Source organism: Pollachius pollachius (assembly GCF_949987615.1).
Source record: "Pollachius pollachius genome assembly, chromosome: 11".
Lineage (NCBI taxonomy): Eukaryota > Metazoa > Chordata > Actinopteri > Gadiformes > Gadidae > Pollachius > Pollachius pollachius.
The window spans coordinates 9049996-9066631 of NC_136944.1; the positions used below are offsets into that span (position 1 = coordinate 9049996).

Genomic DNA, 16636 nt, shown 5'->3' on the forward strand with positions numbered 1-16636 from the left:
CCTAAAAAGATCGGTCATTAGGGAAATCATTCTAATTATTATGACGTGGCTTAGCCTATGCCTGTAATTTATTATTCACCTGATTTTTAAAACAAAGTAGCCCAGAAACAAACAAAAAAATCCCATTTAGTCTTTTGCGCTTTGCTCAAGGCCTACTTCTCAAGCATCACCTTCAATAATAGCCTACGCCACGAATTGTAAACCCGAATGAACACTGCTGCTTAACGGTTTTAGCAACAGTAAGCATTACAATGATCACTTATAGTTGGCCTTTATATCATCTTTATTAGCCTCATAATAGATTTCGTTGACGCGACGCAACGCAACTACTTCTACCTTGCAGTAAAGGTGCGCACATACTATTGACACAACACAAGTTCCATCTTTTCATAACGTTTAGACTATTGAAGGACACTTAATTTAAGCGTTAACTATGGCAGCCAATCAGGATCACCGTGTCATCTCAATAAAAAACGAAAACATTTAGCTGCTATCATTTAACAAGTTTCTGGCCTACATGGGAACAGAATGGTCCTTCACCATACTGTTCAGTTTTTGGCATGAACTAGTAAAATCAATATCCACTTTTCCATAGCTATTCATCAAAGCCAGGAGACTTTTCAGAAGCCTCTATACATTTGCATGATTTGCGATTTTCTAACTAATAAAAATTAAAAGCATCAGAAACGTTTTTTAGATTGATCGAAAGGTAAGTCTGAATTTTCTTTGGCAGTTGTACATCTGTAGCTGCTGAGTTGACTGAGGACTTACCTCCAGGCAGGCATTGTGGTTCTTGAGGCAGAAGAGGGGCTTTTACAGACGCACGCTCTACAAAGAGAATACGAGCTGTGGTAATAATAAAACATTTTATTTGTATAGCACTTTTCTAATACTCAAAGACACTTTACAAGGAGAGAGAGAAAGCAACAATGAAAATGTGAATAAAAATAACTTTTTAAAAAGAGAAAAATACATTGTCAGTAGACTTGTGGTTATTTCAACAAGCAGGGTCGCCAAGTTAACCTTTTTTTTTTTTTTTTTGAATTGTACATTATAATTAATCAAACGCTGAACATTGGCTGGATATGATAATCAACTCACATTTGGACCGACAACTTAAATATTTTTTTTCCCCCCAACATTTCTGTTGCAATCTTCAATATCTACCTGGTTTTTGAAACACCCTGTTGGTTTGCTGTAACAAAGACCACTCAGAGAGCAAGAAACTGCTGGCATGGTGTAGTAAAACAATTAAAAAATATAAAATAAAAAACTGAATGAATGAACCCACTAACGGCCGATGCTAGGCTGGGCCTGGGGGGACAACGGCTCTGGAGGCCGGTAGGCCAGGTAGCGCCACGTCATATCAGAAGGTATGACGTCACAGCACAACGCGAGTTCATGTGTCCACTCGATGCAGTAATGCTGTGCATGTCACTGTCCACAATTGTGATTTAAAACATTTGTTATTAAGGGTCAATAATAAATATCCAAGGGCAAAACCGCTCCATGGATGCGTGTGTGTGCGCGTGTGGGGGGGGGGGGGACATAATTAACGTGCACTTTTTTATTTATAAAAACAAAGTGCTTCAAGTAACAAAATGAAGAAACTAACACTTATTCAGTTGGCCGTCTTGAAGAGGGAGGAGGGGTTAGCACAACCCAACAGGTTTATCAAACAGATTATCAAAATTACAGTAGCATTATGTCTGGAGTACACTAACCAGAAAACCCGGTAGGAAATTCATTTCCAGTTTGGTTGGTAAATGTGCTAATGAGATCAGAGTTTTTCATTGGGAAATAGGCCCAAACGTGAATTCCAATATATTGTTTTTTACAGTGGATGACAAATGGTCCAGGTTATATCATTGCAGAACTTTCAAACGGTTTCTCGGTTCCGGGATAAGGGGAGGGGGACCTGCAAGTCTAGGAGACGGATGGAGGGAGTGAGAGAGTAAGAGAGAAAGAGAGAGAGAAAAGAGGAGAGAGAGAGAGAGATCTGACGGTAACATCAACCCACATGTGACCAAGTTAAATATACAAAAACTAATTTCAGGGTGGGACCTATGACGATAATATTAATAAAAAATAAAAAAAAGTTAACAAAACCAAAAGAAAAACAAAAAGAACATTTCACATTTCCTCTTCCTCTTTGCTGTAACCTGAAAAGAGAACGACGGGCCGCGCGGCAGAGTTTTGTCCGATTCGTTTCCATGACGATTTGTAAGCCATGTTTCTCTCGTCTTCGTCGGTGGTCTGAATGAACGTCGCAGGAGAAGATCCGCACACTCAGTCGTCCAAAATTAAAAAATAAAACAATTATTTTCAAAATGTATAAAATAGGGACGATGGTAGGGGGGGAGAGGTGAGACTATTTATAAAAGGACAGATAATGTTGCTTTTTTTTGTCGTTTTTTTTTTTACATAACTAGAGAAGGGGGGAGGGGGGGGGAGCTGGGTATAAATTTCCATCAGTCAAAGGTTTAGGGAGAAAGACATTTTTAACTTATATCAAGTACATGGCATAGATCATACATGAGGGGTCAAGGCAGCACAATTTTTAAACCTATAACTACTCAGTAATCATTCGCATCTAGTTCTCAATGGTGCCCCCCGCCCCCCGCCCTGCTTCCTCATCGGAGTTGGGCGGGGGGGCGTTGTGGGGGAGGAGGGGGGAGGTCCGAAGTCAGCTGGCAAAGGTGAAATAAAACAAAAGATAAAATAAAATAAAAAAAATAATTAAACTCTCCCAGCCTGGACCGTGGGGGGATGTCATGAGGAGAGGGCGGGGCGCAACGCTTGGGGCGCTGCGGGAGGGGCGGGCTCAGGGCTTTCATTGGTTGTAGAGGGAGCGCTGCTCCCACGGCATGCCCTGGATGGTGCGCGCCACCGGGGAGGGCTTGAGCGTGGGGGCCCCGTTCGGATGGAGCCCGTGGCTGATGGGGTTGATGGTGGTTAGGGGCCGCTGTGGGGCCAGAGAGAAGGCGTCCTGGTGCTTGGGCTACACACACACACAGAGACAGAGAGAGAGAGAGAGAGAGAGAGAGAGAGACAGAGAGAGAGACAGAGACAGAGAGAGAGACAGAGAGAGAGCAAGGGAGAGATTAAGAGAAAGAGGAAGAGATGGAGAGAAAGACCGTAGACATGTATTGAGGGGAATAAAAAAACAACATCAATAAATGAGGAAGACTTTTGAGCAGGTCATTGAGAAAAACGACAACACAGTGACACTTTTAAACCAATGTTCCAGTCGAAGTCTCTGCAAGGATTTCCGGATGTTTTACCGCTGGGATGGCTATTACAGTATCGAGCCACAAACAGGAGTTTTAAAGCTAGGGAGGGCAATTTATTTTAGATTTTTTTGCTGTCATATTTGTTGAAATTCTCTGCCTGTGCCCTCCTGTCTTAACAAGGCTAGGCAGACCTATTGCTAACCCAAGCAAGCTTCTCTTGTTAGTGCTTTTGCACAGTGGTTTTGTAGGGAGGCCTGAATGACACTTCCAATATCTAGCTTACTCAGGCTGGTTACAATTGCCTTCCCTCGCTATAATTTCTTGCTTGTGCAAAATAAAGATCACTTTAAAACATGATTAGATGTAGGGCTGGGCGATATACCGGTAGTAAAATTTATACCGGTATATTTTTGAAAGAGATATGTAGTTGAGACAATATCGCCATACCAGTATATTATATATTATTTTGATGTTGCCTTGCGAGCACTATTTAAGGCCGACTGCTGCTCTCTGAGCCTACAAGCCATGTTCAGTTGCTCAATCCCGCCCCTTACATGTACGCAGTGTTCTCCCACCCACGTTACGCATCACAACTAACTTTGAATAAACACATGGTGGTAGAGAGTACAGAACCCGTAAAGTGATATAGGGTAAAATAATGTTTTACCCCTGGGTTCCGTATGTTTCAAACAGGCAACACTATTGCTTTTTATTGCACGGCTCTTCTCAGTGCCGTGGAACGCTCCGTTCACTTGCATGGGCCCTTCACAACTTCCGGCGGTGAATTTATATTTGATAATTCACCGTTGCTTAGTATAATTAACCGCTGTCAAGGAAAACAAAGGATATTTTGCCTCTAATGACGTCTTTGGTATCACTCCGCAAGTAGTCCGGTAACTTGTCAGCCCCGGCGTCTTTGGTTTCCAAGCGACGTCACAACTTTGGCAGACTATTTCTCTGCTGAATCACTACAAATGCTGGTTACAAATGAATTGTAAAAAGACACAACATGAAGTTATTTTTCGTTTAGGCAAGTAGCCGTGTAATAAGCAGGATAATGTATAGAACGTCGCCGGTCATTATCGAAAATAAGCCCCTTCAGGGCGAAGCAAGACAGCTACGCTGCACGGCGGTGTCCTGATCGCCCTGTCGGGGCTTATTTTCCCGATAATGACCGGCGTTCTATACATTATCCCTTACATATCTGTTGTTAAAGCACAGCTGTGCTTCGTTGAGCAAAAGTTAAAACTACACACTTTACCCGTTTTATTCAAAATATCGTTATAATATTGTATATCGCCATTCGAACAAAAAATATCGAGATATGAGTTTTGGTCCATATCGCCCAGCCCTAATCAGAAGGGGTTTGACAAATGTCGTGCTGCGAAATACTGCAATCTAAAAACGTTTGCTATGATACCACGTCTAGAGGTTTTAGCTGCTTGAAACTGCCCAGAGATCACCTCTCTTTACCACATTCCCTGAATAACTGAAAGGCCATTGGGTGTTTTCAGGTAACCCGGCTAGAGTTGGACTGTGGATTGCCCCTGCTTGTTTTACAAGTTTTTATTTCCCTGTTGCAGGAAATTCGCCAATCAAGGTTTTTAGTTTTAGATCTCTCATTAGATCAAAACATATGAAAACAATGATTGATTATTATTATTATTATGAATAAAAATGAAGTATTATCGTCATCATTATTATTATTATACCAATCAATGCAATAAGGGCTCTTCAGATTGTTTGGAGGCATCCATCTTGCCCGTCAATCACATATAGCTAAGCTCCACCACCACTGCTTGAAGGACACTCTTCTCAATGGCCAAGGAGTCTCCTAGCCTCCTTCCCAACTCTGGGAAGAAGGAGAGTTTTTTTTGGCATGTTTATTGCCTACAGCAGCCCCTATAAGCAGTTTGATTAGGTATAATAATCCACCGTTTTTATTTTATTTTTGACTGATAGGGTCGACTACTCTGATTTCAGGTACTGCTAGCCTTTCTTGGAAGCATTTCGCTCCACTCAACCAATATCTTGTTGGAACCCCTGTGTGTGCTCTACCATGGTGAGCCTAGCGAATCATCACACCCCTGATATTCGGTGGATTACTCTATCCACACGTAGTCTAATGGCTGTCAGAAACGGCTTCATCGGTTTGCAGGATTTGCTTTCTGCAGTTGGAATATTGGAGAATATAAAAAAAGTATATTTGACTTGCAGCCTTTAAGAGCGATGCATAATTAAATAATGGAGTTGGAATATTGGAGAGCAATGGATTCCTTGCAGAGACTTTGAGTACAGACGGAAAGAAGTTCAATGGGAACACTATGAAGTGTCACCCAGCAGACAGAACCATTGAAACGGGAAAACATGCCATAGTACTGCACAGCAAATATACTACTTAGGAACGGAAAACCGGCCACACAAATACAATATCACTGGGATAAACAAGACAAATGCACTTCCAACAACTTGGTTTGATTTGAAATAGGAAAAAAATAGAATATCTGTAAATAGTCTACAGATATTCTACTCTTAGTTGTTGTGCATGCGAATACAAAGACATGCATATTAACGTGCAACACAACTTGAATTGAAAGGTTAGTCTGAAAGCTGGCGCCAGGGTTAGCTATGTAAGTCCCCGGTACCAGAGAGAGGAAGGGAAGGGCATTGGACTGGCCATCATTCTGCCCTTTTTGTAGCTGTAAACCAATGCATTTTCTATACCTCTCCGTTTTATGAAGAGCCTTTTATGTGTGTTTTAGTGGTGCGAACATTAAAAGAAAAACGATTGCCGCTTCTCAAAAGGAAAAAGGTTAAATCCGTAAAACAGCGTACTAACAGCCTTGAATGCATTGAAGTACAGTACAGCATAAAGCACAGATCACGGCTCTACGGACGGCATGGCACCATCAATCTAACAACTGGTCCAACAAAGGGCTCTGGCAGAGCAGGGTTACGGCAAAGGTCCCAAAGACTGAAGAAGGCGTAGGCAGACTAGTCTATGTCCGTGGGAGGGGGTTAGTATGGCGGACAGCTTAGGGAGGAAGGACGGCAGCCCAGCGGGCCGTGAGGGGGGGGGGGGGGGGGGGGGTGGGTGAAGGCGGCTCTCTCTCCTACCATGGGATGGCTGGCGTTCAGTCTAGTGTATGCAGATCCCATGTCCTTTACCTCAGGTACCAGGGGCTGGAGCAGAGAGTAGGAGGAGGTGTTGGACGAGGAAGGGTGTTTGCTTGAGGAGCTGCTCCTCATGCTCTGCTGGCCCCCCTGGCTCTGTGAGGAGGATGAGCTGGATCGCCCCTGTGGGGGGGGGGGAGGGAGGGAGGGAGGGAGAGATGATGCATCGTAAAAGAAACCTTAGAAAATTGACAAAAAAGGTAAAGTACTAGATGTGTGCTAGATGTTTTATTGAAAGGAGATTAGGAATAAGCACAGTTTACCATTCCAGTTTATTAGTCTAGAGTCAAGCCCTTATTAAAAGATGTATTCAGTTTTTCCATGGAGACCTTTAAAAAGTGCATGAGCAAAGCTATTGCCATAATGTCTATGTTATTTTTCGACGTATTTCTACGTTATGCACACTGTTCTGTGTAGGGTTCAAACCAAACAAAAAGTGGCCAGTTCTACTCCTTGTACCTGGTGGGGGTCCGAGATGGATTGGCTGACCACGCCCCCTGACTGGGACATGGGGGACACACAATGAGAGGCCATGGGCTCCTGCTGGGAGTGCCCGCCGTGCTGCTGCTGCATCATGGGAGTAGTGTTGCTGTTCTGATGCTGCTGCTGCTGCTGCTGCTGCTGCTGCTGCTGTTGTTGTTGTTGTTGTTGATTTTGTTGCTGCTGCTGTGCTCGCTGGCGCCGCTGGGCGGAGTAGTTAGTGCGACGACTGCCCGGCTGTAGGGGGGAGAGGAGAGGAGAGCGGGGGAACCGGGGTGAGGGGATGGGGGAAGGCCGATGGGGGGGAGGAGAGGAGAGGCAGGGAGGGGAGGGATGGATAGGAACAAAGAGTTGAATTGAGGGCGTTATAGTTGGAAGCTTGTGTGGTCGTATTGTAGGTGCGACATAAATGCGAGGTATGCCTTCTGGGGTGTCCCTGAAGAGAGTGACATGGAACGAGCGAGAGAGAGAGAGAGAGAGGCGTGTAACGTGATGACGACGGCGACGATGGGGGGACGCTTGAGTCCCTGTGTTGATGTGTTTTAGGTTTGATTCTGGCGGACAAAACCCAAGACTTCGGACTCAAAGACCCATCTGTCTGAGACAGCTATTCTACTAGCATGGAGAGGTGGAGTGAATACGTTGCACGTGCACACGCACACACATACACACGCGCGCACACACAAACGGACCACAGTTACACACGACCATAGACCCTTGTTCTAACCTAACCTCCTGCCGTGGACTTTGTTTGACTGAAATGTACTCTATGCTATCCCTGAACACTATGGGCTAACGTAGAGAGTTGTTTTTGTTATTCGCTTTCTCACACACTTAACATGTTCCCACCGTTGTCCTCTGTGTTTGACCCATCGAGGCCCCACGGCTCTACGAACCGGCTGGATGCTGAAGCAATTAGTCCACTGACATACAAGGATGGTGGGTTTCGGGCAATGCAGCCAATGGAAATAAAACATTTGTTGCGTTTGGCTTCCGAATATCAACTACTTGGCAAAATCCTGTCGGCCTCTGGTCACATCATATAATGAGTGAGTTTTCAATTATTCATGCTATTATATATTCAAAAGGAAATAACCAAGACTAGGTATGGATACATTTCGGTGGGATTGTTTTGCAATACAACTGCATAGGTTTTTCCAGCTGTTTTTCCTTATCCCTCCCATAAGCCATACAGTCTAACCACAGAGGGCAGGGTGACGGAGAAACTGCCAATTACTTGAAAATGATCATTACAGAATCAATACATCTTTGAATATATAGATAAATAGTAAGGCATAATGCTTCTGCAGCCAAGCCTTATAGTTCCAACATTTATTTCTGAAACTTTAAATCGTACAATTGATTATCACCTTAAAAGTGGAAAGCACACTCACCGTGCCGTAATTTAAGCCAAACGAACCGTATGTGCAAAAAAAACTTGTGTTTATCCCGTGAATCGGGATGTTCCAACCGATGGCCTTAGAGCGGGGGGGAGCTCTTGAAAAGAGACTCCACCTGATTTCAACACCCTGAAAACTAGATAACCCTACAGAACAAACGTCATCATGACCTATTGTTCTCCGGCCTCCGATTTCCCTGTAATCCGTGAGAGTTACGACCATGCCAGACACACACACACACACACACACGCACACACGCACACGTACACCGACCCACGGACAGACAGCCATGCTCACACCAACCTGGTTTTTGGCAGCGGCACTGCAGCGGTGCTGGGCCAGGTCCAGCATGGTTCGGTAGCTCTTAAAGCAGGACGGGCAGTTGAACCGGTTCTTATGAACCCACACAACACGCACACGTGAATAATACACACACACACACACACAAACACACACACACACAAATTCAGATTACTAGCCCGGTAAGGCATATATCCGGGGACGTTGCGGTCGTTCCCTGCTACCCTGAACCGGGTCTAACCCTCTTCCTGTTCTAGCCCTGACGCCAGTTTATCATGTCCTCACACGGGCTTCTGATCAAAACTGAACCTGCGTATCCAACGGTGGGTAGGAGGAGACGATAACCTGCTAATCATATGCCACCATTCATTCACAGAGCGATTGATACCACTATGCCAAACGCACGGACACAGCCACCTGGCACTCACACACACACCACTACACAGCTCCAAAATTGACAAGCTGCTTGGCCAGCTGCTTTCAAGCCTATTGTTTAACAACCAGACGCGGTATTATCCAATTGATGGTGGATTCCACAGATCAATGGCTAATTGAGTGGCGCCTGTTGTGGAGTTACTTAATTCCGAATGAATAAGTACTGCTCCACTCCAAACATTACAAGTCGCTCATTTGTTGTGTGATACAGCCACGGCTAATTACAGATGCAAGAAGAGGAGAATTTGGCTGAAATTAGGGGTTTCCGTACTGTCTACAGCTTGCTTACCCAACAAGCTGGATCCGGGAAACCCATTTGAAAATTGGTGGGGGATGAGCGTTGAATCTTATTGTCAAAGCAATAAACGCAGTGAATTAACTAATAAGAGTATTCATGGTTCGACCTGTATCAGATGAACACTGATCCTCCGGACCAGATGGTGTCGGATCAGTGTAGAATCTTGGCATCAGCGCCTTGTTTATTTTGGATCACGTGTGTTTGCAGAAGAACACACACACACACACACACACACACACACACACACACACACACACAGTTACCGCACATGAGAAATGTGTTGCCGGTGCACCTTGCTGTGTTAACAATGGCCCCACTGTTTTCAATACGACCACAGTCAACACAGAAGAAACATCACCCGTGCTTATGACACTTTGACGAGCGTCGTAAGGACAGCGTCCAGTTCGCCCGGTGAGTTGTCAGCAACATTCATAGCAATCATTCTGCCACTCAACTGACAATGGTGGGGTTGGCGCTTGCGAGACAAATCGGCTAGCTCTTTGCCAAAACCAAGTTGCTACCCAAGTAAATGTCATGCAATGCTGGATAGTCAATAAACCAGGGTTGAATTTGAATAGAATGTGCCCCTTCTGTTAAAATAACCCAGACAACCATTACATAGCTAGCTGGCTAACAGGGTAGCCTCCGTGTGCTAGCAGAGCCAAGGCAGTACACAGCATCTGACCTTGCTCATAAATTGGATATTCTCCGCCAATACTAGCCTGGTATTATTGGAATTGGTTCAGTTGCAGTGCAATTGGAGAAAAGTGGCGAGAATGTTGTCAACTGCATAAAATTTGTATTGCTGATGGTTCACTTTGTTTTAGCACCAACACAATTCTGACTACACATGTGATTAATCACCAATAATAGGAATCTATATATTATCTCTATAACGAATCACTTCAGACCATTAATCCAAGTATTATTACAGAACGAGCAGTTAAATAAATATATCCATTTTGAATTACAATTTAACAGCATAACTATTTTAACCACAACACTAAACTGTCCTTTCTTTGCAAGCAGAGACCAGTAGATCGCCTTCACCACGCCATGTTAAAATCGGTTATAATGGTTTGCCTCCCCCTAGCATCAGATTATTAGCATTTTTTGATAACACGTCATCTTGATTCAGTTGATTTAGAAAAAGGTTCATTATACGAAATAAAGTAAATCAGCTTTTATCTTCCCTATATTTGACATAGACTAAATTCCATTTAGACAATGTGTCCTTCATTTTGCCAGGCTACAGGGGCCCTGCACTGGTATAGTCAAGAACTTAAAACATAGTGCAAATACAAATGGGGCCTTCCCAAATCAAGAAATAGAGATCACAATTTGTGATGGTCAATGTCTCCAGAACAGAATAGAAGGGGGAAGATTTGAATCCCAGGTCAGCCTTATATTCATAAAGCCAACCCAGGTGAAGAGGAGGCAGACCCCAGAAGCTGGCTACAACCAAAACGTACCACAGGTTTAGCTTGGCCACAACCATGCACCAACCACACCCACACTCACACACACACACACACACACACACACAAAGACACACACCTTCCCACCCACCTGGCCTGATGCGGCGTTGCAGCGGTGCTGGGCGAGCTCGAGCATAGTGCGGAAGCTCTTGCAGCACGACGGACAGTCGAAGCGGTTGGGCCCGTCGTCGTGGATCTTCTGGTGGTTGCGCAGGTAGCGTGCCAGGCGGAAGGCCTTGCCGCACAGCTCGCACGCGTACCGCTTCTGCCCGTGGATGCGCATGTGGTTGCGCAGCGACATGTAGTTGTTGTAGGGCTTGCTGCAGAAGTCGCATCTGGGGTGACAAGGAAACGGGTTGTTATTCTTTTTTTCTTTTTGCAATTGTTGCACTTGTTTGTTTCCAAAAAGAAACGGGCCACCACAAGACAATAACAAATGAATTGCACAAATTATAATGTTGTAGTACCAACATTGTAATGCTAAAACCAAAAAGGTTGTCTGCACGGAGACAAACAAAATCACATCTTGTAAAATGATGTCATACCATCGATTTTGGGATTAAGACTATAACCGTGGCATTCTTAATACCGAAGGAAGACTGGAACGACGAGGACGCACAATCTCCATCGCTTCCACCGCGATATTTTCTAGTCTTAGCATTTAGTCTCTACGCCACAGCGATGTTCTGATGACCAAGGCAACAGAGCCGGCCTTTGGACAACAATGGATGCCTACGGCTGCAACGCTGCTAACCAGACAATGCTTTGTTTCATTGGGGGTGGGGGGGGGCGGGAAAAATAAATGGTTGGCCTTCTCCATTAAACAGCTGATCATCTGGAAGAACACTGAAGGAGAACACATCGAAATCACTTGCTCTAATACACACAAAAGCACAGAAACAACTTGAAAATCGCCTGTTTTTCAAAGCATGAATTCAATAAAAATATATTGCCTTTTATTTTATATCGATAATCTGGGACAGCTAGAGTCACGCCTTCCACAGACTGAGAGCTCAGTGTGTCACGCCACTGGACGGTACGATGGACGGGGGTCTCACCGGAAGTCCCCGGTCCTGTGGGTGAGCTTGTGGTTCAGCAGGGAGCTGGCGTGCTTGTAGGCGCAGCTGCACAGGTCACAGGCGTAGGGCCTCTCGTCCGACTCCAGCTCAGCCGCCGCGATGTCCGCCGCCGTGATGCCCGTGGACGCCACCGCCGCCCGGGAGTCCAGTGTGATGCTGGAGGCGGACAGCGAGGCCGAGGACGAGGGCAGCTGGTCGCACCAACTGATGGTCGAACTCGGCTGTCGCAAGGGATAAGAGAATGGAGGTTTGATATCGTGGTTTTCTTTTTTTTTGGTAGCAATGGATGTGTAAATATGCCCAAGTCAAATTACATTAAAATTATATTGGTGTGAAAATAGTGGAATAATTTTGATACGCCTAGTATTTAAAAAGGGTCACATATTTCCCATTACCGATAAGACGATTCTGCTGGACACCCCGTTTATTAAAAAAATGAATTGAACAAAAACACTCAACTCAAGTGACCTTAATTATGAAAATACGGGGACACCTTAGATACCTTTTCACACATAAGACATCGTACAAATAAGCACAACGTTCAGCTCACAAAAATAACTACGGGTAAAGCAGAGGAAAATTGCCATGGCTGTATTTAACTTCAGATCTGTATTAATTATTGTGCTGCGTGAGTGGCATTTATAATCTTCCTTGAAGAAGCCCAGCCAGGGTCGTCACAAAGGGGTCTTTCAGATGCCCATACGGGGCGTGTTCCGCTTCAGTTTCCGGTGGAACAACTCGTCATGTTTACTTTTCACCAGTCGATAAAATTATGCGGGCCACTCAGTCAACCGCATCTTATATATTCAGTAATAAAACATGTTATTCAAGCGGATGTAAAATGGCTTTCATCAATGTCCTAACCCACATACATCAATACATACGCCATCTAAAGAAAACTTATTGTGTGCCTTGTTGTGAAAACGCTGCCTTTGGTGAGGCTGGCAGAGCTACGGCTATCGTTCGACTCGGCTAGTAGATGCTCAGATACATTTCTAGTTCTCAAATAATCTCCACCAATTGAATTTATTTATGATGACATTAACATCCGATCGTCGTGATATAAGTATTAATTCAACAACTGCGTGATCAACCGCATAGTAAGCGTAAGTGGTCCAGAATGGGCTAGCTGGTAGCTAGACCAGGCCTCACATAGCATGACAACTGGCAGCAATGTTAGCATGCTGCTAACTTTTTTTTTTTTTTATGCAATCCTTTTGTAAACACAGAGTAACCGGTGTTGCCACACTGCGTCGGAAAACAGTAATGGCAGTTTCAGACGGCAAATACCCATAACCCGCATATGTCTATTGGTCAAATTAAGATATCTAGCAGTTTAAAATAGCAATTTAGTTGCTTAGCTCGCTAGCTAATGGTAGCAGAATCAGGCTCTTACTCCGGAGTCATTGGGATCCTTTTTCCAGAACAATTGAGAGCAGTGTCCAAAAGACTCTGCCGATGTCACATAATTTCCTCCGTTTCTGTCCTGAAAGTCTCCATGCGTACTCCCGGCATTTGTCCTGGCGTACATGCTTGCTTTACGGTTTGTTTTACTTTTTTTGATTGTAAAGAAATAGGGCCGCTTTGTGGGGACCTTCTTCCGAAAAGAAAATATTTCTTCTTTGTAGTGATTGTTTTGGCGGCGGCTGTGTCTACGGGTCTAGCACATTACCGCCGCCTACCGGCCTGGAATATGAAATATAAACTGATGTGTTTGGCATGAAGGCCTATTTAGCAAAATAAAAAATGAATTTGAATGACCATGTTTATGCTATCTCAGAGAACATTTTATTGGTTATGTGTTTTATGATTTTAATGGGATTTATTTGAAAGGACGTATGGAAACTGCAAAAGTAACAACTAATAATAAATTCAAATCCAATACAATTGTTTTGCTGTACATCGTGTTAAAATAACATTTGTGTTCACTAGTACATTCAGTATTAATACACAAAACGATTTAGCTAGCTGTGCTACAGCCACTTGTTACATTACCAGCTCATATATGAAATACATGAAAAAATGGTAAATTGACTAGGCTTAGACCTTGTCAATGGCCTTGGTGAGAAGGGCTTTCATATAATAAGTGCATTTCATGCACTCTAGCGGTAAAAAATAGATTAATTGTTCTTTAACTGGGGTTTTCTTGTCCCTGGTTGCAGATATATAGATTATCTTCATTATATTTTCCCATACAATGTACAAAATGTAGAGGCTACATGTGGTAGTGCTAAATCTTCAAGGCACGTATCTTGAGGTAAAAAAATACGAAATACATTTCTTTTTAAATAAAAAAGTTTTCCTTGCTTTATTTCGCAACATCCCACACATATTCTACACGTTTATTTGTTCTCTCGGTTAAACAACTTTTTTTCCTCTTCTTTCCAGCTGAGATGGATATGGGCTGACAGATTGTTTGAGGTGATTAATTAACTTCATCTTACTGGGGCGGAAAACAATTACATTGGAACATTGTACATATATAGCCTCTCTTTTATATTCCTGGGGGGTTATTTTCCCAATTGTTAGCACAGTGTCAGGCCTTTGTCAGTCCACAGAGATGTATACCACAGTTGACACCCATTGAAAAAACATTTGCATTCGTAATCATAACTCGTGAATCATTTTCCTTTGACTTGAAAAATCCACAATACATCATCTCAGTGCTTCCATTTGTTTTAATGTTTAATTTCTGAATCACACCGGGAATCTTGAATTCAGTCCTTCTTTCAATCAAACAGTGGCATGCATGTGTTTTTAACATGTTTCTAAAGTGTCACATTTAAATGCTTTGGAGATAGGCACCGAATATCTCAAGAGGTTCCCTCAGTCAAAGGCTCACTGTATAAGTTTGAAGCCTGACGTGTGTGAAACCAGGACATCCAGTCTCAGTTTCAAAGCAAATTAAACACACTGGATGATAATTATGAATTAGATTTAGTATCAATTCAATATTGTTCTGCTTATGAATGTGTTCACACTTTTTCTCTCTGCCTCTTTTGTTCGGCTGTACACTGCAAGCACACAGATCCAATATGATTACTGTCGCAAAGTTAATCTCTTTGGCAACCTCATGAAACCCTGCTTATGTCCCCCTTGTCTCTTCCTCCCCTCCCCTGGTTCCATCTCTGTCTGCTACATTAGGAAGCAAAACCAGCATGCCCCCCCGTGGTTGGGTTCATGGTTCATAAAAAAAAGGCCTCAGGAATTAATTCAACAGAAATGTTTGATGAGATCCTGAAGTAAATCAGTCAATAACCCTATATATATATATATATATATATATATATATATATATATATATATATTTGTTATTGAAATATATCTTTTATTTTGTCCATTAACTTTAAACACTTATGTGGTGCTTATAGTGGAACCTTTTTATTTGTCAATCATATAATGAAGGATTTTGATCAGGAGTGAGTATAACCAGCAGGGGGCACTGTTGGTCTCTTTCTCTCCCTCCTGTTCCTTCTAGGAACTTCATTTCTTAAATGTTGCATCTTTTAACAGCACAGCCATTCCCGCTTCTAGACCTAGTACAAGCATGTACATTAGCATACAAAAAATAAAAACAAGACACATCTTTCCATACACTATACACAACGCGGTAAAGACACCAGTAGAAAATTGGTTTTTGATCTCTTTTTTTTTCTCCAAAGCGCATTGTATTAAATGACTGTGTCTAGACAGATAGACACTTGATACTTGTGCTGTTAGTTTTGAGTGCATATTAGTGGGTCTGCTTAGTGAACCGATTGATATATTTTTTGTAATCTGGGATACTTTCTTTGTCCCTTAACCTATGGTTTGAGTGCAGGGTGTGTTGGCTATGAGCTAACAGAAAGCGCACCTGGACGGACCGGCAGAGTCTGATCGTTCTGCATGGCGCTTTTCAACATCAACGGCGTCCTCCCTACTAGAGTTCCTGTTTTGCTTCTATATGTAGGAGGTGGACATATTAAGAGAATCACATGGTACACTGCCATGCAACAACCACGAGTGGACACACCCCAGGACCTGTCTTAAGAAATGCTAAATCACTCCTCTAGACCGAGGCATGCAACATGGGCACTTTGAGAAGCAACAGAGACAGGTTTTATCCTACCTGATGTGTAAGGAAAGCCTAGTGGTTCCGGATCTTTTTCGAATCTCAGAATAAAAAGGTTTAGGGTTCAATGCCGAAAATGCCCATTATGTATCCTAATAAATCTCTCGGATCAGAGCCAACAGTATCTTTAAATACATTGTGTTTTAAAAGTGGTTGAATACAATCTGTCCGCCCTGAAGGTATGATAGGGCAACCGAAAAAACGATTGAACAGATGGTAATAAGTGTCTGCCTGCTTGTTAAATCTGGCAGCAGACGGTTTTCCCTAACGTCTCATGAGTGAGATGGGATCTGCAAACATCCTGACGCAATGTTGCTCCGATCCGTTGCTTCGCAAAAGACACCCATCTAACATTCCCCAAAGTATGCACACACACACACACACACACACGCACATACACACTCTGACTAGTTCTCACACACACACACACACACACACACACACACACACACACACACACACACACTCTCTCTCTCATGCTTTCTCACACACAAGCACACACACACGATAGAACATGTGAACAAAGTAATATCTTTCATTTACAATTACAATGAACACGTATAATACACATCCCTCCTCCTAAAAGTGGTTCTTGATTGCCAAGTGGTATTTTGTATTTCATCCCGTTCCAGTCCTCTGTGATTAAAA

General features: G+C 43.3%; 1 protein-coding gene across 4 annotated transcripts; it reads right to left on the bottom strand.

Moving 5' to 3' along the window:
- Nucleotides 1-847: 847 nt before the first annotated feature.
- Nucleotides 848-13478, bottom strand: LOC307082339 (uncharacterized protein). Of its 4 annotated transcripts, none has more exons than XM_079745878.1 (7): nucleotides 13274-13478; nucleotides 11857-12098; nucleotides 10890-11133; nucleotides 8591-8680; nucleotides 6867-7124; nucleotides 6402-6530; nucleotides 848-3001 (listed from the first exon to the last, which is right to left on the bottom strand). In XM_079745878.1, the coding sequence occupies exons 1-7, from the start codon at nucleotides 13406-13408 to the stop codon at nucleotides 2834-2836; spliced, it is 1266 nt and encodes a 421-aa protein (XP_079602004.1). In that variant the 5' UTR covers nucleotides 13409-13478; the 3' UTR covers nucleotides 848-2833. The 4 variants fall into 4 exon arrangements, with proteins under 4 accessions (XP_079602004.1, XP_079602003.1, XP_079602006.1 ...); XM_079745877.1 differs by having other exon boundaries at nucleotides 6351-6530; XM_079745880.1 differs by lacking the exon at nucleotides 8591-8680 and having other exon boundaries at nucleotides 6351-6530.
- Nucleotides 13479-16636: the final 3158 nt, after the last annotated feature.